This window comes from Pelophylax lessonae (assembly GCF_965119305.1).
Source record: "Pelophylax lessonae genome assembly, chromosome: 4".
NCBI classification, from domain to species: domain Eukaryota; kingdom Metazoa; phylum Chordata; class Amphibia; order Anura; family Ranidae; genus Pelophylax; species Pelophylax lessonae.
The window spans coordinates 304,349,607-304,376,571 of NC_138771.1; the positions used below are offsets into that span (position 1 = coordinate 304,349,607).

At 39.6% G+C, this 26,965-nt stretch overlaps 1 protein-coding gene across 14 annotated transcripts in view; it reads right to left on the bottom strand.

Annotated features, from left to right (window-relative positions):
* MYBPC1 (myosin binding protein C1) overlaps positions 1-26,965 on the bottom strand; it is a 153,903-nt gene that overhangs the window by 61,342 nt on the left and 65,596 nt on the right. For 9 of the 14 annotated variants that reach the window (XM_082256732.1, XM_082256735.1, XM_082256737.1 and 6 more), the window contains 9 exons: positions 26,310-26,345; positions 23,448-23,480; positions 19,454-19,558; positions 15,572-15,720; positions 14,066-14,183; positions 12,698-12,746; positions 9,922-9,978; positions 5,087-5,250; positions 614-746 (listed from right to left, as the gene is read on the bottom strand). In XM_082256732.1, coding sequence (XP_082112858.1) covers positions 614-746; positions 5,087-5,250; positions 9,922-9,978; positions 12,698-12,746; positions 14,066-14,183; positions 15,572-15,720; positions 19,454-19,558; positions 23,448-23,480; positions 26,310-26,345 — 844 coding nt within the window. Of the gene's footprint in view, positions 1-613; positions 747-5,086; positions 5,251-9,921; positions 9,979-12,697; positions 12,747-14,065; positions 14,184-15,571; positions 15,721-19,453; positions 19,559-23,447; positions 23,481-26,309; positions 26,346-26,714; positions 26,748-26,965 lie in introns of all 14 variants that reach the window. The other 5 variants (XM_082256731.1, XM_082256730.1, XM_082256741.1 and 2 more) reach the window with 3 other exon arrangements.

Consider the following 26,965-nt stretch of genomic DNA (forward strand, 5'->3'; position numbering starts at 1 on the left):
CACAGAGACCTGTGTTCCTAAATAGTGGAAACACAGGATCCCTGTGTTCATCTGTGACAGAACGGCGGTCTGCCATGTTTACATCGGCAGACCGCAATTCTGTCTCCATGGGGAGCGATCGCGGGTTGCCGGCAGACATTGCTCCCGCCGGACCCGCTGATTGGCTCCCCCTCTGGCCAATCGGCGCGTGCGTATGCTCCCACTGTCTATTATACGAAACAACGCACAGGTACATGGTTTTGTGTAATAGAGCCCACCTGCCGCAGTAAAACGATGGCGGCTGGTCGACAAGTGGTTAAAAAAGACATACAAATAAACACTAATACAAGAATCCCATATATAGCATTTTGTTTGTATTTTTTTTTGCATAATTTTTTTTTTCGCATTGACTTACAGATTTCATAACATTTACAAAGATCACGGTAATCTAAAGCAGTGTTTAACTAAAATCTAGTCTGTGTACAGGATGAGGAGGATCAAATCAAAACGTAATTTTCATCTGTAAGTGACCAGGAAAATAAAGCAGTAAAAATAAAATCTTGTTATAGTGCTGAATTTTCACCTGGCAGTTATGCATGTAGTGATAATGTTTATAGCTCATATATTTGCTTACTTCGTACTTGGTCGTATCTCCTGACCATTTTTATACCATTTGAGCTCCACTGTTGGATCTGCAAGCTCAACAACAAATCTCACACGTCCTCCTTTGTCGATCTGATAAGCAGGATCCAATTTCTTGGAAAAAGCTTTGGGTACAGAAATAAAATGTAGTTAGTGATTTGTTTCGGTGCTGTTTGAATATTTAATACAGAGCATAATTTTTACTGAGGATTGTGTCATTGCTTGGTATTGTCCCTATGTTAATAAAACTGATAGCTGACAAAGAACAAATCCATTTTCGTATGAACACAAACTGATTTGTAGAAAGCCCACATATTTCAGACACTGGGGCAACAAGAATTATCAGGGTTCACACAATCATTTTTAACAATATTATTTGGGAGGTACAAGTCTGTGCAGCCAGAAAGACAAGTTATCAAAAAAGCAATTCTTTAATTCTCCTGAGGAAGCAAAATAGTTGTTTCGCGAAACGCGTCGAGATTAATCTAGCACAGACCATTGATATGGTTGATGTCCAAACAGACTAACATGTATATGTTTGTAATGGGAATACTTTATTGTCGATGATCATCTTTGTTTGGTGAAATATTATGTAATCTTCTTAGTCATTTTTTGCTTTTTTTTATATATAATAAACTAATGTGATTTTACAATTTGTATGTCTTATTAAAGTCCCACGGGCCCTCATTCCTTGTTTTTATGCAATTCTTAAATGTGTCTGCAATTATATGCCCCTATATACTGTAGTGTAAATCCTCCACAGGCCCGGTTCACATTAGTGTGATATGGGATCCGACTTGTGAGAGCACAAGTCGCATGACATGGCAAATTAAATGTTTCCCTATGAGAGCTGTCTTAAGTGATTGGACACAAGTCACTCTGACTTTAGAAAAGGTTCCTGCACTACTTTGGTCCGACTTTGATACAGCTTCAGTAGCATAGAGTGTAAAAAGTCACATTAAGTCATTTTAAAGTTGGATTGAAGTTGCAGGGCAAAGTCTGCTCCGAAGTCGTGCGACTTTCATGTCAAGGCAGTGTGAGCCTAGGCTTAAAAACTAACTCCACTTTTGTTGAAGAGAAAAAACATTCCCCTCTGGGTGATCTATGTACAAGGATTTTAACAAACTTTGTTGCAGATTCCTAACTCTTGTTATTCTTAAGGGATAGCTGTTTGTTTGTCTGTGTCCATGTGAAACTATGCAGAAGTTTTTATAATTGATCAGCGGCGCAAGGGTAAATGTCCTTTTGCCTATTAATGTAACTACCCAAGGCACATGCCTCAGTTAGTGTACTGTTATTAAATTAAAGGGTCTATGATCCGAAAATAGATTTTTATAAATTTGAGAAAGTTAAACCCCCTAATGGTATCTTACATCCTTTGGGGGAACTTTATTGGTAAGATTGACTCCCTGGGTCTGCACTGCTGCTATGACCTACCTATCACACTCTTTCTGTTGGATGTTTCATTCATTTATGTTATAGAGTAAAGCAAGAACTAATACCTAAAACTACCTACTGTAGGTGGCCAGGAACAAGACTGGAGTCAGGAATTATGGCAAGAAGATTTCACTACTGTAGCAATACTTTTATTTTAGAGGATTGTTTTGTAATATATTATATTTTAGGTTTAAATTCAATCTTTTTGATCAAGTACATTGCTGTTGACTTTAGCCATAACAGGCAATTATTCTCAAGCTTTAATTGTTCTGACTCCCGTTAACTGATGGATGGTGAATTTTTGGTTTCTTTGAGTTACTGCATGCTTGTACCATTATGTGCATCATATGCAGCAGTGTAGATCTGCCCTTCACATGTCTTCATACCATAATGCTGTTAGCCAGAGTCTTATCATTTTAAACAATTAAGCCAGGGCTTCCCATTTATAGGGATGATCAAACTTTTGAAAAGTTTGGTTCGACCAGAACACCCGAACTTCCCGAAAGTTCGGGTCCGGATTCCAGAACCCCATTGAAATCAATAGGACCCGAACTTCGGTAATCAAAAAACACAATTTTGAAGCCCTAAAACCCAACAAATGCCCCTAAAAAGTGCCTAGGGTTCTGGGTCATGCCCCAGGGACTATTAATCACACAAAAAAAGTTCTTAAAAATTGTAATTTTTGATAGAGAGCCAATTATTGGAAAAATTATTGAAAAAAAAAATTAGATTTCTTTGGATTTAGTGTCGGGGGGGGGGGGGGGGTCTAAAAAGTGTACCTGTGAAGTTTCAGCTCTGTAGCATGTCCAGAACCAGAAAAAAAAGATTGTTTGTCTTAGAATTGCAGTAGAGCAGGGATGGGGCTCCGCTCCTTTCACACCTGGGCATTTTTGTTTCAGGCGTTTATTGGGCTTTTTTGTGGACGTCTTTGGAGGCAGGCATGACATCTGAACTTCTGTGTAGGGGTATATATACACACACACATATATGTATATATACACATACACACATATAGGTGTGAAAGTAGCGGAACCCTATGCCTGCGCTAATGAAATTATTTGCAGGGATGTGGCTCCGCTCCTATCACACCTATATGTGTGTATGTGTATATATACATATATGTGTGTGTATATATACCCCTATACAGAAGTTCAGATGTTATGCCTGCCTCCAAAGACGCCCAAAAAATGTCCAATAAATGCCTGCAACAACATACCTGGGCGTTTTTGTTGCAGGCGTTTATTGTGCATTTTTTGGGTGTCTTTGGAGGCAGGCATAACATCTGAACTTCTGTATAGGGGTATATATACACACACACATATATGTATATGGCGGTCACCCTGACATGGAAGAGTTTGGTCACCCTGCCATAGCAGTCAGAGTCAGTTCACCCTACACTACGCTACAGTCACCCTGACACTTAACACTTTCCCTACAGAAACTAGATTATTAAATCTAACTATAGTGGAAAATAGTACCCTAACTACACTAGATATCCCTTTCCTCACACTAATAATTGCTAAATGACACTTTTGAAGCAGGAGTAACAGAACTGCTTCCACTCTCTTCCACAGCCCGTGTATTACAGTGCTAGAGATTTGGCGGGGCTATGTTATATACTGGGGGCGTATTCACTACTGATTGGCCTCTGGACCCCCTAGTCACTCCAATCACATTCCTAGCATCCTCCTGCCCCCTCAATTGGCTTTTACTGATGTTTCTGGTCCAATCAAGGGCTTTTAAAGCCCAGTTCCTGTCCCATTGCATTTTGGTCGGTTCTGGTTGCCGAATTCTGAACTTTTTCCGCAAAAAGTTCAGAATTCAGCCGAATTTCGAACAGTCAATGTTCGGGTCGAACCGATGGTCCGTTAGATCATCCCTACTTCCCAAACTTTTTTGGCCCGAGACCCACTTCATAATACAGTTATTTTTCCGGACCTACTTGCTTGTAATTGAATATTGTAAAGTGTTACAGAATTTGTTGGCGCTATATAAATGCAAATAATAATAATAATATTAATAATGCATATTTTAAAGCGAGGGGGGTGTTAAATTAAAAGTATCAATTTACTACTTTTCAATTTATTATTGAATACACTTGCCAGATGTTCTAAGTGAGGGGTCAGAAACCTGTGGCATGTGTGGCATATAAGCGGAGTTGTAAGTAATCAGTACCCTCATAGACAGTACAAGGCAGGCAGGGGACAGAGATCAACCCCCCCCCCCCCTAGGACAGTGATCCCCAGGCTATATGGCACTCACCCTCCTTCCTCTCCCAGCAGTCCACAGTGAAGGTGAAGCCCCTGTTTGCCCTCTCCAGGGCCCAGCACACCTCATCCAGAGTCTCCATAATGAGGAGCTCTATGCTGCTCATGGTGTCCTGGCTCTTCTCCTTCAGATCCTCTACTGGGGTCACAGAAGCTGCCATGAACTCCTGACACCGCCGGGCCACGTGGTCCTCCTATGACACCGAGACTGCCGTCTCTGTGTCCGATAGCTGAGAGAATCCCGCCGCCAGTCTAGCCACCACTGCTGCCACCAGCAGGACCGAGGAACTGGCTCTGCACCCAAAGAAAATATCCTACATAACAGCCCACATACCTACTCACTGATGCAAGTATCCTCCTCGCGGGAAATGCAGACCAGCCCATGGGCAGGGTCCTGAATCTATCGCGATTTGACTGTTCTGGCTCTCTGTAATCTACAATTTAGGCGGGCCCGCTCTCAGTGATTTCCTCAGCGCGACCCACTCACACGCAGCTCGCGACCCACTCAAACGCAGCTCGCGACCCACCAGTGGGTCCCGACCCACAGCTTGGGAACTCCTGACTTAAGCTGTTTTGGGGTTTTAAACCTTCAATAAATTAAGTGGTGACCTGCACTGTTGGACTGTTTGCTCATCTTTGATTCTGTGGATTCCGCACTTCATTGCTTGAGAGTATATAACAAAGTATTGCATTTGGTGAGCTTGTCAAGCATTGCATTGTGCCTTGTGAAATAGGTCCATATGTGTACTGGGATACAGTACCTGCACTCTTTTTCTCCTCTCTGCGCATCCGTTTCAGTCTTTTGAGCATCCCCCTCAGGTCTGTAATACCATACTGAAATGCAATCTTCTCATATTCATTGGGACTGGCATTCTTCAGGATCTCCCATACATCTATCTCTGGACCTTCTTCTGGCTTAACCTCTCTAATATCAGCATAAAGAAATTAACAGACCACACTGAGACAAGAACATATGTAATGTTTTATGGAGGCCACATTGCTGAGATGAATACCTGCTTTTATAAGGTACTGTTACTATTTTAAAACTCTATTATGATATTAACCACTTGGAGCCGAGAGGTAATATTTTTGTGAGACGTAAGAAAAATACATGATTGGTAGATTTTCCTAGTCTAAGTTTTTAAATAGGAATTATTTTTTATTTTAACGGTCCGTGCTATTTTTGTGGATATATTCACATACATTTATAGGTAAATAATTATTGTTATTTGATGCAGCATTCCAACTTGTCCTCCAGAATGAAAATTTCACATTTGCTGACAATGTGAAATGATGTTTGTTAATATTCTAGAAACACATGCACACAGTTTGACCAAAGGCATAGAGTTTACCAACCAGTCAAACTGCATGAACACTGAAATATGGCATACATTGATAATATCCGGATGACCAATTTCAGTGCCTTGCACAAGACAAGTATTTTGTATTTTGCTGGAGGACTTTTGCCTTTTGCACATGATTTGATCAGGGATAAAAAATATTGCGTGCATACATCATGTTGACAAACACAATGATTTTTCAATGTTTCAAACATAATGAGCCCCATGTATAAAAACTGAAAGCAAGTAAAGTATAGGTGATCATAGCAGTGAACCATACATTTACGGTAATAGGGTGGCTTAGCTATTAGAACGGTAGTCTTTCAGTATTGGGGCCCCGGATACATACCCTACCAAAGATACTTTTTGGAATTTGCATTGCTTCATGAGTTTTCTAGGGTTTCTTCACACAATTCAATACCTTGGGCTCCGTTACACTTTAGGTTAAAAAAATTGGGGCATTCTTGCTACTGGTTTCCAAGCAGTTTGTTTTCAGTGTGCTTTAGGTTTGCATGCTGGGCCTGAATATGCATCTTCTCAGAGGGAATTAGCTGCATTTTCATAAACTGCAGACCACAGAAATGGATGAATGGAAACCACCATTGAATACAATAGAACTTGATTCTGTGGTTAGGTTTTTTGCCAAACTGCAAGAAAACAGCAAAAGTGAAATGGCCTCTTTTGATAGTTTGGCTTCTAACAAAATCGACCTTAATGTGTAAGGTATATAGGCATGATCTGGCCCTGGCAAATTGGTAAAATCCTTCTGGGGCATGGGCTTCGGAATTTTATTTCCAATATATATATATATATATATATATAAGGAAGAAAAGCTTAGTAAAAAGGTATAAGTGGTGGGGGTGCATCCATCCCGAAATTGTTTCACAAAAAATATCCTGTAAGATGAAACCCAGGGAAGGGCCTCCTACACGGAAAAAGCGGGGGAATGGGATGTTTCTGATGCTCTTATGTAAACAGTACAGACATGTAGTCAAATGTTAAAGTAAAGCAGAAGATGTAGATGGATTAAAAAGATATATCCTTTATTAACACATATAGATCACATATAAAATTTACAAAATTGTATACGGCATATATACATTTCTCCAGATGCCTGTTAAAGACAAAAGAGCAGATCAAACTTCAATTTGTGCCATGCACATGTGCTGGGGAACTGAAACTTAGACCCAAATACCCCTACGCGTTTCGACTAAGTCGTCTTCCTCAGGGGGAAAGGATGGTCCAGAGTTCCTCAGAACATATATCTAAACATACGATGTAGAAAAGAGATTTACATTAACTGGCATATTAAGTATCAAAATTATGTAAAAAGGCCATTATGTATTATACACTTACATTTAGTATTGGTAATTGCACTTAGAAGGTCTGCACATGTAGCATATTCTGCAGGTCTCCCTTCAAGGACCCCCAAGAAGGGAAAGAGCCAGATCCAAATCAGGAGACCACAAGGGGCAGGAGCAATGAAAGGCCGAAGCCGAGCCTGGTGGAGACATGGTGGGGTGGCAAGGGAGAGGGGAAAGGGAAAGAGAGAGAGATGAAGTGAAAAGAAAAGAAAAAGGAAAATAAAAAAAGAAAAAGAAAGAATAAGTAGGAGAAAAGGGAAAAATGTATATTAGACTATACAGAGAAAAAAAAAAAAAAATCCAAATTTTTTCCAAAAACAGTTCAAAAATATATATATATATATATTGAAGAGGAAAATATGAAAATATATTACTTGTAGGTCCAAATACCTGCTTCAGTTGTCAGTCAATAGTCCCGAGCACAGAAAAGGACAAGGGGATGACTATATATAGAAGAAAAGAAGCCAAACAAAAAAATGATAAAAAGCAAGAGGAGGAAAAATCACTCCTCAAGAAAAAGTAAAAGATAAAGTAAAAGATGTTACTTTTTCTTGAGGAGTGATTTTTCCTCCTCTTGCTTTTTATCATTTTTTTGTTTGGCTTCTCTTCTTCTATATATAGTCATCCCCTTGTCCTTTTCTGTGCTCGGGACTATTGACTGACAACTGAAGCAGGTATTTGGACCTACAAGTCCTATATATTCATATTTTCCTCTTCAATATATATATATATTTTTTTGAACTATTTTTGGAAAAAATTTGGATTTTTTTTTTTTTTTCTCTGTATAGTCTAATATACATTTTTCCCTTTTCTCCTACTTATTCTTTCTTTTTCTTTTTTTATTTTCCTTTTTCTTTTCTTTTCACTTCATCTCTCTCTCTTTCCCTTTTCCCCTCTCCCTTGCCACCCCGCCATGTCTCCACCAGGCTCGGCTTCGGCCTTTCATTGCTCCTGCCCCTTGTGGTCTCCTGATTTGGATCTGGCTCTTTCCCTTCTTGGGGGTCCTTGAAGGGAGACCTGCAGAATATGCTACATGTGCAGACCTTCTAAGTGCAATTACCAATACTAAATGTAAGTGTATAATACATAATGGCCTTTTTACATAATTTTGATACTTAATATGCCAGTTAATGTAAATCTCTTTTCTACATCGTATGTTTAGATATATGTTCTGAGGAACTCTGGACCATCCTTTCCCCCTGAGGAAGACGACTTAGTCGAAACGCGTAGGGGTATTTGGGTCTAAGTTTCAGTTCCCCAGCACATGTGCATGGCACAAATTGAAGTTTGATCTGCTCTTTTGTCTTTAACAGGCATCTGGAGAAATGTATATATGCCGTATACAATTTTGTAAATTTTATATGTGATCTATATGTGTTAATAAAGGATATATCTTTTTAATCCATCTAAATCTTCTGCTTTACTTTAACATTTGACTACATGTCTGTACTGTTTACATAAGAGCATCAGAAACATCCCATTCCCCCGCTTTTTCCGTGTAGGAGGCCCTTCCCTGGGTTTCATCTTACAGGATATTTTTTGTGATATATATATATATATATATATATATATATATATATATATATATATACACACACACATCAGGAGTTCAATGTGTTATAGGCAACATATTTTTTAACTTTCTTTCATTTTTTTTTACAATTGGTCTAAAGTAAGACATATTTGGGACTTTCATTTGCTCTAAAGAAATGTCAAATTTAGACTTACAGGGCAAGATGTAATGATGCCCAAAGATTTTCAGTGTCACTGTAATACTTTTAAATATAGTATACCGTAAATAGATTTTGAAGGTCACTATAGCACTAAAGTATTTTTCAAATCCTAGAAATAAATAATTCATTTGATTATATTTAACAAGGCTGGTGCAATGAGGCTGATTTGCTACAGGAGTTGAGAATCTTAACCCAGTGAACTGAATTATTGCTCACTTGCAATTATCTTATCATGTTGATAACAAATTCCTGCTTTCATTTTTCATCTGCATATGACTGGGTATTTAAAAAAAAAAAAAAAAAAGGATTTTTTTTTTCTGATTAGATAACTGAAGTGAAAATTCCCTAAATTTATTGAGTGAAGATTCCCAACTCCTTTAGTAAATCAGTCCCACAGAATAAAACTGGCTACACACTGATAGATTTTTATTCATTCAGCCCTAATAGATTCCTAGGCAGCCTGGATGGATTAAATCCCCTGCTAGGCAATTGTATTCTGACAGTTAGTTAATGATGTCGGGTGGTAGGGGAGAGACAAGACAGCTGCAAAGCAATTTTCGGCAGGTTCATCAGGAACCAGACAAAATTTGCAGTGTATGCCTAATTTAGGTGATACCCTACTGCAAAGTCTTTTGTAGGGCTTGAACAAAACTATAACAGACAAGAATCTATTTATATATGTTGAAACAACAGTAACAAAGCTTTTTTGGCTACAATTGCCTGCACTGGGGGTGTTCAGAAGGCTCATCACTAGCCCCATAGAGTCTATGATGTTTCCCAAGGTGAGCAAGGTCATTTAAAGCCTCTCTCATATTCAGTTAAGGAGTATCCCACTGTATGCAATAGAAAGTACATTTGTGTGTATGAACACACACATATAAGTAGCATGCAGAATTAGTAAATGTCAGCTTGAACACAAAACATAGCAGATAAAGCTAGACAGGCATATGCATTAATCAATACTCATGCGTTTGATAGTGAGAAGGGTTCATCAATACCTGGACACAATGTAAAGGATCTTGTATATCTTACAATTGCAACGTTATTATCTAAAAAGGGAAGTCAGGGAAGGGACTATACATTGTGAACTGACAACCTACATTTAGACAGCTGGATTTAGATGCCACTTGACACGGCATGACAACACTGCATTTCTCACCTACGTTTCAGGAGACCACTAAAGTCAAGTTCTCCTGCATCTTCTTGTCCTTCACCGCTGTCATTAATATAAAAATATCAATTCTCTGTTTATCACAAAAAAGACATTTAAATCTGTGATTAAGAACATTGCCTCTAATGGCACACAAACATGGCACATCTCTGTTTTCTTTAGATAGACTAGGAAATCAAGCACAGTAAAGCTTATTTAACAGAATACAAGCAGTAGAACATGCACTGCAAACAGTAGCAACCAATAGATATCACTTTTCAAGCTATAGAAGGCTTGGAAACAGCAATATTTGATTGGTTCTTGACTGTTGCAAAGCACTGCTTTTGGAAACAAGCTATTAAATAAGCTTTTGTTGAATCTAGATATGATTTTACAAGACAATGTTTTAACATATATCCTGTTGGAAAACATTATCTTGGTTTGTGCTTTAGATACACCAACCATAGTGAAAAGAAATCATTGTAATAATGAATATACAAAACACAAAAGCAGCTTTAGGCCTTTGTGAACATGTATTCTTTCCATTATGCCACCTTTTCAAATAACACTCACTCTTCGAAACCTCTGTGTTATCAAGAAAGAATCCACTACATCCAAAAAACTGTTTTTACCCAATGAAAGGATCAAATTGACATGGAGTTGAGATTATACCGTTTAAGATCATGTGATGTAAAGGGCACAAAGGTCTTCTGTCCATGCCTCCTTTGGTGAGATTTTACCTCTCCTGTCCTGATGACAAAAACACTGTACAGGAATTGAAAGGAAATCTCTCCAATGAGAAGTCATACAAAAGTAGTATCCTGCCAGAGGTTCTAACGATTCCCTACTATAATAAAATATTATTATTTTATTGCTGTTTGTGTTTTCATTGGTGCAATGCCCTTTAATTTCTGTCCCAGTGATGGGGAACATACAGACATTATAATCTAAAAGAGGTTTTAATCTCTACCTAAGCTGTGCAAAATGAAGAAGGCATGACTGGTATTGGGTTTTCATTTATTACCGATACAACATTTTACTGGCTTTAGACTTTGGTCACTATAGTAGGAGATGGAGGGGCTGAATGTGGTGAAACTTTACCACCGTCACTTAGCTCACTAAGCTATAGGGAAAATGTTCCTAGCAAATGGCCTATTTGCCTTTTGTAAATCAACCCCATTGTGTCAAACCACCACAATGCTGAAGTGCGCTCAGGTAATTTCCGTCGACATATGTATATGACAGATATTAGGGACCCAAATTCAGTAATGACTTTAACTTTTAAATCTGTTTCACCATTGAGAGATTCCTACTATTTCCATTCCTTCAAAAAGGTTTTTAACCACTTGCCGACCGCCGCACGACTATTTACTGCGGCGGTCAGCCCCTCACAGGCCGGTCACTCGGCGATCGTCGGTTGAGAGGGAGAAAGGCAGGCGGCTAATGTAAACAAGCCGTCTGTCATTCTCCCCTGTGTAGGAATAGTGATCATACGGTTCTACTATGTAGGACCGTTGATCACTGTTCCTACACCTCAAGCCACAGCCAATCACAGTTAGAATCACGCCCCTAGGGACACACACCACCCCTCCCTCTCAAAAAAAAGTTAACCCCTTCACTGCCAGTGTAATTTTACAGTAACAGTGCATATTTATAGCACTGATTACTGTAGTAATGTCACTGGTAACCCCAAAAGTGTAAAAAATGTCAGTTAAGGGTCCGATCTGTCTGCCGCAATGTCGCAGTACCACAAAAAAAAATCGCAGATCGCCGCCATTACTCGTTAAAAAAACAACAACAAAAATGACAAAAATCTTTCCCTTTGTTAGTAAACGCGATAACTTTTGCGCAAACCAATCAAAATATGCTTTTTGTGATTTTTTTTACCAAACATATGTAGCAGAAAACAAATTGGCCGAAAATGTAAAAAAATTTAGATTTTTGGGCAATTTCATATAAAAAAATGTGAAAAATATTGTTACTTTTGCAAAATTGACGCTCTTTTTTTGTTTATAGCGCATGATCAAAAAATCGCACAGGTGATCAAATACCACCAAAAGAAAGCTCTGTTTGTGGGAAAAAAAGGACATCAAATTCGTTTAGGTACAGCGTCGCACGACCGGGCAAATTGTCCGTTAAAGACACGCAGTGCCGAATTGCAAAATAGGCCCTGGTCAGGAAGGGGGTAAAATCTTCCGGGGCTTAAGTGGTTAATGTTTCCTGTGAACCTTCTGGAAAGACTAGCCTTCATTTTACACCGTCTCTAGGAAAGAAAGTGAGGGGAATCTTCCCAAACTTGGACCTGGCAGCAGTTCTAAACTTCATGCAAACAAAAAGGAAACGTTTTGTCTGGAGTCCCACTTTAAAGCTAGTGGATCTTATTATTGAACAGCGAAACCCACTATCTGGGAGAGTCATAAACAATGAGGAATCCTGCCCTCTGGCCAAAATGTACAAGACATTACTATCTAAGTCCACCTCAAAGAGAAATCTCAGTTATACCTGGGGACTGAAAGGCTGTGAGTAACTGGCTATTTAAATCTCTATAGACAGCAATGGTGAGATTGCAAATTTTTCTGGATCTGTTCCCAGCCACCCTGGAATTTTAAGAGTCTCAACTCATGCTGAGAAACCACAGAATGGCTACAGCAGGTTGATACTATTGATATAACTGGGGTCTTTTTTTTTTATCAAAGCTGTAATTGAATTCATGGCAACCTATCACATTTTCAATCTTTGTAAATTCCAAAACCTCATACACTTGACAAAGTTTTTAATAATTTACCTTCTCTTGAACGCAGATCTAATGTCCAGTGCTGAAGCATCTGGGGCACCTATAGAGCACACAGAAAGAATAAGAAATAATTTAATTTTTAGCACTTAGACTAAAAGCCCTATAGTGGTTGTAAACCCTTACATATACCCAGTGAAGTGATTGGCCTCAGGTGATACACAGAGATTAACCAAATCCTCCTACATAGGTTGTATCTGTTTATCTGCAGTCTTCTCCTCTCTACATTCATTTAAAGTGTGAAACTTATAAAGCTTGTTTGAGTCGACAGAAAAAAGGGGGCAGAGAGCTAAAATTACACTCTGCAGAGCTCAGTGAGGAGAGCTCTAACAGCTGATTGGAGGGAAAAGACACACCCACTCTTCACACAACACACAGGAACAGAGCTGAGGCTGTCAATCAGCTGGAGGTCTCTTCCCTCTCACCTTTTTACTCTTGGTGGGAGGAAAACTTGTCAGAAGTGATTTATGCTGATATCAGAGGAACAAAGCAGCAAACAGAATTACACTTAGGGGGAGATTTACTAAAACTGGTGCACACAGAATCTGGTGCAACTGTGCATGGTAACCAAGCAGCTTCTAAGTTCAGCTTGTTAAAATTAGCCCTCGTTTACATTGAACGCGGGTTTGTAATCATGCGAGTTCAGCTAAACTGGCGCGATTTCAAACCCGCATTTCAGTGCGAGTTCACGGGTGATTTGAAAGACATATGTGCAGGTTCAAGCACAGATGTCTATTGAAATCGCCCCCGAAGTCACCAAAAGTAGTTCAGGAACAACTTTTGCAAATCGTTGCAGTGCCGCAAACTCTGCGTCGCACTGATAGGGACAGGGCTGTTGTCGGCAATGGGCTGCGATTTGACATGTCAAGTCGCATGTCAAATCGCGCTAATGGGAACTGGGGCTAAAACCTGGAAGCTGATTGGTTACTATGCACAGCCACACCAGATTTTGTGTGTACTAGTTTTAGTAAATCTCCCCCTTAGTGCTCTTATTCAAGACCAGGACACACTATAGAAGGATATGCTTTGTTCATATTTCATGTCTGAGGTTTACAACCACTTTAAACATAAGTGAATTGTGGTCCAACATTTTAAGATCAACAACATTTTAATGTCAGATTGATGGTGTTTAAGATTTTAACTAGAAGCATTGTTCACTTTAAACTTGCCCTTGAATTATGGCATCAAATACAAGTTATGTTAAAGTGGTTGATGATAAATATATCATCACTGAGTGTTTAATATAATTGAGTATACTGTAATAAACTATGTGTACAGCTGAACTGATAATGATTTATATGTATTATGTTGATTAAAGTAAAATAAAAAATATACAGTATTTCTACAGTGAGTGCTTACCACCAGTAACCTCAAGATCAAATGAGCAGCTGTCAAATTTATCTTTACATGTTACTTCACATCTGTAGGTCCCAGCATAGTTCTCCTTTGCCTTTATGATTTGCATTTCAAATGTGTATGTCTAGAAATTAAAAGACATTTTATTGTTTGAATCTTAATACAATTGCTTTACTGCTAATTATTTCACAATATGTGAATAATGTTTTCTGTAAAAGTAGTATACTGTCTTATTATTAATATAACAATTAAAATTTAATTTTGAGTATACTGGCTTGTGTTCAGTGACATTGTTAGGTCAAACATTTATTATGATAACAAAAATAGAAATAAAATGCTTTAGCAGCACGTAATGGTAGTTTTTTAGTACATAAAAATTGTTTAGAAAATATATAAATAATAATTATATACCATTTATTATATAACTTAATTTTACAAATAAATATTTGATATGTGGTGCATCCACTGGACTGATGTCAGAGAGCACTACAGGTTTTAAAAAATAGAGAGCACAACAGAAGATGTTTGCTTTCAGACTGACTCTCTCTGAGCGTCTGTACAAAGGCAGACAGAACAGATAGAGATGAGCCACTCCTGTGGTTCATTAAGCTGTATAAATAATTGGACCTTAAAGTGGAACTTCACTGCATCTGAGCACAACAAACCAAAAACTCTATTTAATTCTTTTTTAATATAATCCCCCTCATTCATTCATGTCTCCATGCTTTATTTTGTTGAGAAATCACTTTGAAATAGCATTTCTGGCTTTGGCCATCTTGAGTAAGGGCAAATTAATAATTAGTAGTAGCATTTACTTCCTGGAATTAATCTGCCCTTAGCTCAAGCATGCCTGCAAGGAAACCACTCCTCCCTTACTGAAGACTCCTGGGATGTATGACATCATTTGCCTAGGCAAGATACCAGGAAGTAACTGAAGAAATGTAAACAAAGTGTAACACAAGTAAATGTGATATACATTTTGTATCTATTTACTAACGCTAGCAGCATGAGGATTAAAAATAATCGCTGTTGTGTGTAGATTGATATTTGTATATTAGAACACTATTGATATGTACAGCAAAATGTTGTAGGGATCTCTTATAGCGTAACTCCACATTTGTTGAGAAAAATAACATTCCCCTCTGGGTGATCTCTGTACATTACAAGGATTTTAACAAACTTTGTTGCAGATTCCTAACTTTTGGTATTCTGAAGAAATCACTGTTTGTTCCTTTGTGTCTCTGTGCGGAGTGGATCTAATGGGAGTGGTTTCATAATTATCAACCAGCTGTTCGGCTGCACCTTATAAGGTTTGCACTTTATATCACATAATTTTTAGCTGTATTTATGATCATTATTTATTTTTTGTGCCATATTGATATCTATTTATTTATTCATTGATCTTTATGCATATTTTTACATACCTTCCTATCTAATTATATACACACCTATAGTAGACAGCGCCATTGCCACACCCTTATCTCTCAAAAAACATAGATTAATTCACCATACCTTATTAATACGGTCAAATGTGTCCTTCAGCTGAAGGTGCTTTCCAGCTTTACTTGCCAGGTCCATCCATTTTCCTTTCATCCACTTAACAATAGGTTTACGGAGGAGATCCTTTGCCTCCACTTTTGCCATGAACTTAATATCACCTCCTTAAAAGATTACAAAAAAAAAAAATACCCTTTAAATACTACAACACTAGTATTTTCACATCATTTATTTTTGTGGGGGGACAAAGCTTTTTGCTGAGGAAGTTCATGAAACTTTTTAACCACTTGCCGACCGCTCACATGGAGCGTACAGCTGCAAAGTGGCTCTCCTGGGTCCAGCGACGTAGACCTACGTTGCTGGATCCCACCCCCCTGAATCTGTATTCAGACACAGTGGGAGTCGGGCCAGGAGAGGAGAGACGGTGATCACCGCCGCTCTTCCCCGATCGTCAGGGACAGACCGAGGAAATCCGCCCGCTTGTGTAAAAAAAGCGGGCGGATCTCCTATGTGACAGGCAGTGACAGATTACAGGATTCAGCTTAGCTGAACCTGCGATCTGTGGCTCTGTTTTTTATTTTTATTTTTTTTACTAGTAATGGCGGCGATCTGCTTTTTTTTTTGCGGGACTGCGACATTGCGGCGGACAGATCGGACCCCTGACTGACATTTTTGACATTTTTGGGAGTACCAGTGACATTACTACAGTAATCAGTGCTATACATATGCACTGTTACTGTAAAAATGACACTGGCAGGGAAGGGGTTAACTTTATTGGTAAACAGTGGGTTAAATGTATCCCTAGGGGCGTGAGTCTAACTGTGGGGGGCGTGGCTTATGATGTAACCACAGAGACATACGATCCTACATAGCAGGATCGTATGATCTCTGCTGTTACACCACGGAGAATGACAGACGGCTTTGTTTATATTAGCCGCCTGCCTTTCTCCCTCTCCAGTGGGAGATCACGAGTGGCCGGCTGACATCGGAGCCGCCAGTCACTCGCGCGGGGATCTCAGTGAACGAGTGGGGGTGGGAGCGCGCCTCCGGTGGCGCACGCTCGCCCTCTACAGGCTCCTGGGTGAGCAACGTATATATACGTCACTTTGCCCAGGAGGGGCTGACCGCCGCATTAAATGTACTTGGCAAGTGGTTAAGGGGGCAAATCCTGCCAGTCCAGAAAGGGTTTAAGGAGGCATAATAATCCCCGGAGGTGTGTAGAGGATCCTGTTGCAGAATATAAATTAAATCCAATGAGGGTATCACAACCTTTGCAAGTCAGGCGGTCGGTTAAAAGTACAGCCTTCCAGGTCATCATGAATTCCGAATTCAAAGATATCACTCATGTTAACATCACTTGTAACCTGTTGTAGAAAGGCTATGACCGTCAAGTTCTCATTATGTCCGCACAGAGACTTCCCTTCTCCCAGCACTTTGTGGTAGGATTTACACAGGTAAAGGGAAAGCATTTTGAAAGTGGGGAAAGTGAAGCTTTAGCTCATTTACTAAACTCTGGAGCAACTGTGCTTGCAGAATGCAACTGCACTTGCAAAAGTTCACAGTCTATTTGCCTTTAGTATATTAACCCTACTATCAAAGTAATATAGTAATTCTTTTTTTTTGTAACAAGACTTATAAATAAAAATGTGTAGGACAAGCTTAATTCTAAGGGTCCTTTTAGAACAGCTCAATTCTTAGGGACAAATAGCATAGAAAGTTTCTGTATTCAGACTTCCATGCAATAATACAAATGCGCACCTAATTTTATACAACATTTATCAGAAGATGGCATGATTCTTTTTATTTTTAGAAATAATCAGAAATGTTTGCTGGGCTGCAGGACTACCTAGCTCACTAAACTGGAAATATGAGGTTACAAAAGTAAGCTCCATTGGGAAAAGCATGCCAAAGTGACATATCTAATTATATGCAGGTGTCAGACAGAAAAAAAAATCTGAGAAAAATCAAGAAGAATCAGAGCATACGTAAAGCAAAATAATAAAAAAATAAAAATAAAAAGTTGGCTATACTGTAGGTGTTTCCTGTTTCAGGACATGTAAGAATACTTTGATAAGGGACATAAACTTGGAACAGGATACTCCTGCAGCTGATAAATGACACATACAGCATCAGCTATGGTTAGCCTTTAACAAAGGTCAACATGACTCAAAACGGATACTTCAGTTGTGGATAATTGATGGCAAATGCCACCACATGCTGGCTTATATTATCTCTGAGAATTTTGGCTATCAAAATATCTCCACTCGAATTTCATTCTGGCCTTGCAGATTAAGGTGGAGACAAAAACTTTGGGAAGACCTTTTCGCTGAAGAAATCAGTGGGTAATTTGATGCACTGGTTGCCTTTTATAGCCTTAAAGTTAAAACGGAAATAAACCCTGACCCAAAAATGTTATATATTGCAGTTCATCAATCCTTAGATGTGCTGGCTGCATTCGTTTTAGTTTTAGGCTTTTTTCCCTCTGTTTTACCTGGTGATCTGGCCAGTAACACACTTCATGTATTAGAGTGCCCTCACTCTGGATGAAAGAGCAACATAGACACCTTTGGACAGTAGCGTTGTCAGTCTGGGTGGGGGGAGTGATATAAGTACTAGCAGATTTAGATACTCTGACAAATTGAAGCTAAACTCCTGCTAACGCCTTTTAAGCTGTTATAGCAACAGTTTTATTCCTTTTGGGATAAATATTTTACAATGTACATAAACAAACAAAAAGCTGATCATTGTAAACATCCCTGTCAGTGTTAAAATGGTTTGTCTCAATCCTCTAACTACTACATCTGCAGGACAGCTTGTTCTGGTGAATGATAACAGACTTAGGCTCCATGTACACGGGACGTTGTAAATGGCCGTTTAGGAGCAGTTGGGCATTTTTTTTTCAGAAGCCCCTGAACCCACCTACATGTTATCTTATCTGTCCATGTACACAGGGTCGTTTACAGTCATTTGCAGGCAGTTGAGTTCAGGGACGTTTTTTGGAACGCAATTATTTGCATTCGAACGTGTGTTTCCCGGCGTTTCAAAGCAAAAACGTTTTTCCATTTTAAAGGGGAATGATTTTTTTGACCTTTAGGAATGGTTTTAAATGCAAACGCCCGCAAACTCCCGCTAAACACCGGTTAAACGCGGGTGCAAACGCGACACAACGGACGTTTTAAACGTCCTAAAAAAAAAATTCCAGCATTCAAGGGACTTTTAACAACGTCCCGTGTACATGGAGCCTTACTGGCAAAATCACCAAGTGAAAATAAAAGAAAAAAGCCTAATAAAGAAAACGGATGCAGCCATCACATCTAAGGATTAGTAAGCTGCAATAAAACAAATGTTTGCCTTTGGGTTTAATACTGCTTTAACATGACCTAACTTAATTAAAGATGCATAGAAAATACATTTTATACAAGCCATGTAACTGGTTGCTCTTCATGACTCTAGTTCATTAGATAAACTCAGTTAAGGCCCCTTTCACACGGGCGATCCAATCTGGTCCGCCTGTCAGTTTTTCACTTGGACCTGATGGGACCCTCCAGTCTCTGGAGTGGCGGATGTCAGCGGACACACCAACACCTATTCCCAATCCGACTGTGGGATTGGATCAGATGAAATCTGATGGAAATGAACAGGCAGTCAGTTTCAATCTGATTGCCCCATAGACGAGAGTGGTCTGTGTCTGTGTCCAATCTGTATAGCTGAGCGGACACAGACCTGTCATCTACCTGCTCAGCGGGGATCAGCAGGGAGATCCCCTGCTGAGCAAGTGGATCCCGCTTCACGGAGGCGATCGTGTGATAAGGGCCTAACCCATGAAAATTCACTACATGTATACCCGGTACAGCATAAAAACAACATATGGTATAGGAAATCCCCAGTAATACTCACCCACTCTTACTGTTCCGCTGCTGGGTTTCTCAATAAATAACGTTGATCGCTGTGAATTATCCCTCTTGTCTGCATCATCGGCTTGCCCTTCTCCAAGAGACCAAGCTATACAAAATTAATACAGTTGTCATTGTTACAAATTTATTTGGATATTTGGAAATTTTGAAAGCCAATCAGTTTGCAGGTAAAGTAAACATGAGCTCCGTCCGTGGCTAAATTTCCTGTGTGTGTGTGTTGATCCAGGATAATTATTTCTCTATTAAAAGACAAAGTAGCATAAGTAAGTAGACAGAGAATATAAAGCAAGATTTAATAAACCTAATTGTATGATCAGCCTCCAGGTCTGGCCTTTCTACTCCTAAACCTGAAAAGGAAATATCTGCAAAAAATACAGATGTTTTATATATATATATATATATATATATATATATATATATATATATATATATACAGTATATCCAGTTTGGAATAACACTCAATTCTTCTCAAGTCTTCATGATGCAGGTTACCTATTCAATTAAATGAACACAACGTAGAACATCTTTTAAATTCAGTGGTTATCAGGAACTGTATAAAAACACACTGGTGGCTTTAAAGTTCATTTTTGTCATAAAAATCCTGTAGGGTTTCCCCACCCCAATCCTATCTTTTATGTCCTGTGACAGGAAGTCAGGTAAATCTGTGGATGTAGTCACAGACAAGAGATACATTTCCACCTGGTTTAGAAAATTCACCAATTACTATAGGGTGTCGGCTGCAGAGATAGCCAGCAGGAAGTTGAAAACCATTCAGCTGTTCAGAATGAGGAAATGAAGGCCTCTATAATTTGTCCAAAGGAAGTCTAAGGATTGCTGCCTCCTGACGCTGTGTGGGCATGGGTAGAGGAGGACAGTCAGATGTGTGCCCCCTGAAAGCTGTGTGAGCATGGGGAAGACCTCCTGAAGCGATGTGCGCTGAGGAGGGTAACAAGTGTGAAGACTACTCGAGGTGAGGTCTTGGATCGTTTCTATGTGAAAAGAAACCAATGGACATTTCCTGTGTGAAGGGGAAATTAATTAAGACTGAAGACTACTCAAGGTGAGGTCTTGGACTATTTCTATGTGGAAAGAAATAAATGCACTGTTTGCTATGTGAAGAGACAAACAAAGGAATGTGTTCTATGTGAAGAGAAAAGCAAAGGGACATGTTCAATGTGAAGAGGAAAAGGGACATGATCAATGGACATTTGTTGTGTGAAGAAAAAACACGGACTATTGAGTGTCTGCTGTAGGATCAGCAAAGTTTGCCCAACAGTAGGTTGGAGACAGACTCCGTAGGTAGGTTCCTGTATGTGAGAAGGTAGCCGCCCACAGTGGCAAGGATTTATTTTGTGTTTTATTTTTATTTTGATGTTTTTGAGGCTTGCACTTGTGTGAAGTAAATTGCAAGAATAAACCAAACTGTTGTTTGCAACCACTTCTCGGCTATCTCCCTGTGTAAACGCACCCCCCCAAGGGGTCATCCATACCCGCCACCGAGCTAATCTCCCACAGTCCCCATACGGACCTCAGATGCAATAAAGACCCTTTCACAGCCCAGCCTTTTGGTGCACAGGCAGTTTTTACATCCCCTCTTTTTTGTGACTATAGGTTTTCTAAAGAGGACTTAGAGAGCGGAGACAGTCTGGAACAGGAAGTTGGGGTGAATTCTCTTTAAAGCGGAGTTCCACCAAAATGTGGAACTTCCGCTCATTTGCTTCCTCCTCCCCTTCGGTACCACATTTGGCACCTTTCAGGGGGGAATGGGTACCTGTTTTTGATAGGTACCCATCCCCACTTCCGGGAACGGCACCGCGGTGAAGTGAGGACCCCTCCTCCTACCCTCCGCCGCCGAGCCAATCCGAATGCGCAGCGCGCTTCGAGCATGCGCAGTAGGGACCTGCCCGTGAAGCCGCAGGCTTCACTGCCGGGTTCCCTGACCAGCAATGGCGGCGGGAGCACCTGACAGCCGATGGAAACATCGGCTGTGGTGCCGACATCGCTGGACTCCAGGACAGGTAAGTGTTCTAATATTAAAAGTCAGCAGCTACAGTATATATAGCTGCTGACTTTTAATTTTTGGAGGGGAGGGGGCGGAACTCTGCTTTAATGGGGCTACAGGCAGCAACAAAAAAACTGAGATTCTAACCCTTCCTTGCTCCAAAGCCAAAAAAAGTTGATACATCTTTCAAGAGATAGATGTACATTTAGAAAAGGAAAACATACACGGGGGAATTTAGTATCTCCCTAATGATACTTTTCTGGCAGCACGATTCTTTAAATTGGCCTGCGTCAAATAAATAAATCCTTGCCAGTGTTGGTTGTTTTACCAACACGTGCAGCAGATTCAGGTAGTGCTTAATATTGCCACTTTTACAGAATGGCCCTCTAGATTGTAAGCTCTAACGAGCAGGGCCCTCTAGTTCCTCCTGTTTTGAACTGTATTGTAACTGTATTGTCTTCCCTCACATTGTAAAGCACTGCGCAAACTGTTGGCGCTATATAAATCCTGTATAATAATAATAATTACTGCACCAAATTCAAAAATAATTACCTCTAGTTCAGAGATAGCAAAACTGGAGATATTTAAGACCAACTCTAATTTGGTCTAACATGGTACAGGAGAATGCAGGGCTGTGGGCATTGTATAGGAGAATGCAGTGCTGCGGGCATTTTACAGGGGAATGCAGGGCTGCGGACATGGTAAAGGAGAATGCAGGGCTGCGGGCATGGTAAAGGAGAATGCAGGGCTGCGGGCATGGTAGAGGAGAATGCAGGGCTGCAGGCATGGTACAGGAAAATGTGGGGCTGTGGGCATACTACAGGAGATGCAGTGCTGCGGGCATGGTACAGGTGTACCATGCCCACAGCACTGCATCTCTTGCAGTATACCTGCAGCCCCGCATAATGACAGGTAGTGTGGCTGTGGAGGAGTCTCACTTACCTGTTCCTGAGGCTCCATTGATTTAAAAAGGGTGCCGCCTGGCGCCAACACGTCATTGCGCATGTGCTGCCGCCGTTGGGGAAAGCTCGTATACGTTTGGCCTTTCCCGAGTGGCGGCACATGCCAATACGGGCCTGTGTACAGGTAAGTATTCACCCTTTAGTTACGCTTCAAGAACGCTGTTGGTTTCACAGCTGACAGCCTCCTAGCAACCAATGATGCTGGCAGTGGATGGAAACTGAAGCGGAAGCTGTAATATTAGTTCCCTATCAGGTCCGCTCTCTTCTTCTGAATTACAGCAGTCAGTGGGTGAATTCTACAGCCAATAGCAGAATGTCTTACAACAGGTACATGAATTTGTCACCTGCACTGACATTTGTTGTGCGGAAGCACGAAAGAATTCTAAAGAGTGTCTTAGACACTCTTTATGAATTCCCCTTATAGTGTTTGACCCCACTCAAGATTGTTTCCTGGCAAGAATTTTGACAATTGGCTAGTTGAAAAAAGGTAGCGGTGGGAAAGGGGTCAGGCTCTAATATAAGTGTGCAGTTATGCTTTAATGAGTCACAAGATCATCTAGCTTACTGGGGCATTGTATTCCTGGTATATATCTAGGGAAGAAAGATAATAAACTTGATAGTGCTCACTACCTATGTTTTCCCATTGTTCTTTTTTACAGTTTAGTTTATGTACACCTGCATTGGTGAGGTGTTTTTTTTTTTTTTTTGAAGAGACAATTTAATTGCTGCCTTTGGGGATCCCTAATTCTAAATATACTAGTTCCCTGGCTGGGATCGTGATCTACTTACCTCAGTACTTGCTAGTCACTGGCTCAGAAGTATGCACAGTCTGACTTTACTCTTACTCTCCCTGATTTATAACTCTTTTCTTTGACAGTCCAGCAATGATTAACCATGTACACAGCCTGGATACAAGTATTTTCAGAAAGTAAACAAAGGACTCCGCGTTTCACTAAATGAAGGGTTTTTTAAGTATTGATTCTTATAATTCATTAATTTTTAAAGTGACTTACCAGAGTCTTTCCTTTCTGCAGATCGATTTTCATCTGAAAAAGAACATGGATGTTGCAATGATAAATTAAAATCTGCTGGAAATGAAACAAAATATGTATTTGGAGACGCTAAAGTTATTTAGATAGCTGTGATCCCACAGCATTTTATGTTATTCTGAAAATTATTTCAAGTTAATGTCTACCCATAAGCACCATATGTATGCAATCCATATTTTGTGATATATTTGATCGTTTACCGATCATTGGCTTAGACCATGTGTTTCTAGGCGTATTGAAGAGCTAGTGCAGGGAGGGTTGAACGGTTATTATAGTAGGGCTTGGAAAAGTTACTATCTCTTGTTCATGTGGACTGATAAAGTGAACCACTGAACCCTTAACCCATTCAGTACATTACAAGTAAATGTAAAAAAACTTTAATGCCAGTTTCTAAATTAATTTAATTCTAAAAAAATAAAAAAAAAACGTGTTCCCTAGTACCATATATTTAAACAAAAGTTTGATAAAAAAATTCATCTTAAAAAGACTGGATGGATCAGGAGAGTAAAAGCTTCAGTTTACAGGATCTCACCGAAGATCTCATGAATCTCACAGAGATCAATTTTAGTAATGAGGTTCGTTAAAATTTCCATGCTCCGATTAGTTATTTCATTTATAGGAAACATTGTGAAAGGCCTTGTTACAGAGTTTCCTATAAGTAGCCTAAAAAGTCCGATATTTCTGCAACTATCTCCTGTGAAACTGTCAGAGTACAGACAGAAAAGCAAGCCCATCAAGTGTCCAGCACATAAGTATCCTTGTGTCTAGCATCTACTCTTTATCAGTCTATAAGTTCCTTACACTTTAGAAGATGGGATATACTGTAACAGAGGCTACATTTCCTGCTCTTCTAATGTGAGGTTTACGTAATTCAGCAATTATACCGTCTCCGGTGGCTCTCAGTGTTAATCCTTTGGATATAAACTTCCTTAAGCGTGCGTCTTTCCATTTGCTAAAGTGTGTCATTATAAGAGTTGGTAGAGGTTCAGTAACCTGTCCTCAGAGAACACTCTGACAGTATGGAAGCATAATGAAAGTGCACATGAACAGTAGATAGGATAAATAACTCTGGTGGACTTTGGTATGTTTGATTTCCTACTTGCTTGTAAAAATATCCAAAATATTGTAAAAGGAACTGTCTCTGGTACCAGTGTCCTGCAGCATAAATATATAGAAAATTCAGCAGGCAATTATAAAGTCAACCGGGAGATATAAAAGTATGGCTCTCTGGGAGGAAATATCTTCATCAGGGACCCTGAGGTGATCAAACCTGCAAAACCGAAACCCAAGTAAAAGTTTGCAGGGCGTCTACTTCTAAAATGAACAGAATCTGTACTAAGCATTGTAATGTAATCAGATTTCATATGACACTGAATAATCAATAGGCAAAGTGTGACTGATAAAGACTTGAACAAACTGGGGGAATAATTGTATCTTGTTATACCTGATGCTGGACGTGTGGATACATCTCATGAACATTGTGTCCCTACTACAAGCTGAATCTAAAAAGGGAACCAGTCCCTAGATATAAAGGGCAAACTGGCATAAGTAGGACATAACAATGCATTCATGTAATGTGGGCCTCTCTCACCTCAAGCACCCATATTGCATTTTGTAATGGAGGGGAGGGCCTGCATGAGCTATGAAATAGGCCATTGATGAGCCATTCATGTCTTTAGCCACCATAAGCTTTTTATTTCTTAAGGTTTTGTGCGCTTAGGTATCACTTACTCTTAGTTCTTAAATGTCCAGTTTTTGGGCCTCTGAAAAAGGCAATATTTCACAGGAAGGGACTAACTTGCCTAAATATGGGCATTACAAAAATACCTGATCCAAAAACAAAATCTGTACAGTATTAGGGCCTCCAGTTTTATCCTAGAAGCTACCAATTATATATATATATATATATATATATATATATATATATATATATATATATATATACACACACATATATATATACATATATACAGGGCTTTTTTTCTCAGAGAAAAGGTGCAGGACCTCCCCCCTTCGTCTCTGCCCCCTAACCATCTCTGAACACTGTCTCCTGGCTCCACCCCCTACCCACCTCCCAGTACTGCCCCTTTTAGAGACTACAGAACCAAGTATCATTTTGTGCTACTAAGTAATTTGTTTGGAATTTGATAGACCCCCACCCCAGCAACAATAGACCCCCCAGAAACAACATATACCACCACAGCAACAATAGATCCCCTACACAACAACAGACCTCCCCCCGAGCAACAATAGACCCCCCATAACAAACTACCACCCCATTTCCCAAAAGCCAGCATCAATAGTCCCTCCAGAAGCCAACAACAATAGACCTCTCTCTCAACAGTTGATCCTTCCCAGCAACAATTGACTTCTCAGCAACATAAGGCCCCCAACCAACAACAATAGACCTACCCTGCAACAGAAGACCCCACAAAAAACACAGATCCCTGCAAGCAACAATAGACCCCCACAAAAAAAAACTGATTTCCACTAGCAACACTAGATCCCCAGCAACCAGCATCAATAGACCCTCCAGCACACCTTGCCATTATATACATTCAGTGTTTGGAGGTGCCGGAGCTGCGTTCCCCAACATTCCTGCAGGAAAAAAGCCCTGTATATATATATATATATATACTTTAGATATACGTTAAATTTCTGCTTTATCTCTCTTGTTATAGCAATAGTTGAGGTGACTGTGTAAAGTTGTTCTGAGACAGTTTCGGACATGAGAACCAGCTACAAAATACTACAAAATACATAAGCATAATAATAGAAATATGAGTTTAGGAAAGAAGATATTAAGATAATAAACAGACATTCTACCTGGAGGAGGAGTACTAGAAGAAGAATCATCTTCATCTGCAAACATAAAATAGAATTAATAATCTTTGCATACAATGTTACATTTTACGAGGCATACTTCCTTTGGCAGCTGAACAATTTGCAACACAAAAATCCTAAAGGAGGAAAAAAGTCAGTTAATGCGGAAACCCGAAACACTCCAAATAAGCTGCAAACTTATAGGGAAAAAAGCTTTGACTTTTCAGTGGCTGAAATAAGAAACCAGCGGTCAGAGAAAAGGTGAATGACAGCACACATGTGAAATGTAGGACCCATGACGCAGTATTAAATGAACAAGAAAATGTTAGGAATGTACACAACAGCAGAAAAAAGATAACACATTAAAGGGAGGAACACATTGAAATTCGGATAAGCCACACATCTGACCTGAAGATGATGTCACATCACTGTCTTCCATGTCTGCAAATAAAATGTGTACCATATACACAATGAATGGGTCTGCTGTATGAGCAGCATGTTACATTATAAATGTAAAGCAATTTTCTGGCATAGAATCATTATAGTGAATGGCAAAACAAGGCCCGGTACTAGAATCAGTGCTACAAGTGCTGAAAATCACAAGCCTTAAATGGGATAAGGTTCAATTTAGTGAAAGTCTTTTTAAAGTAAATTCCATT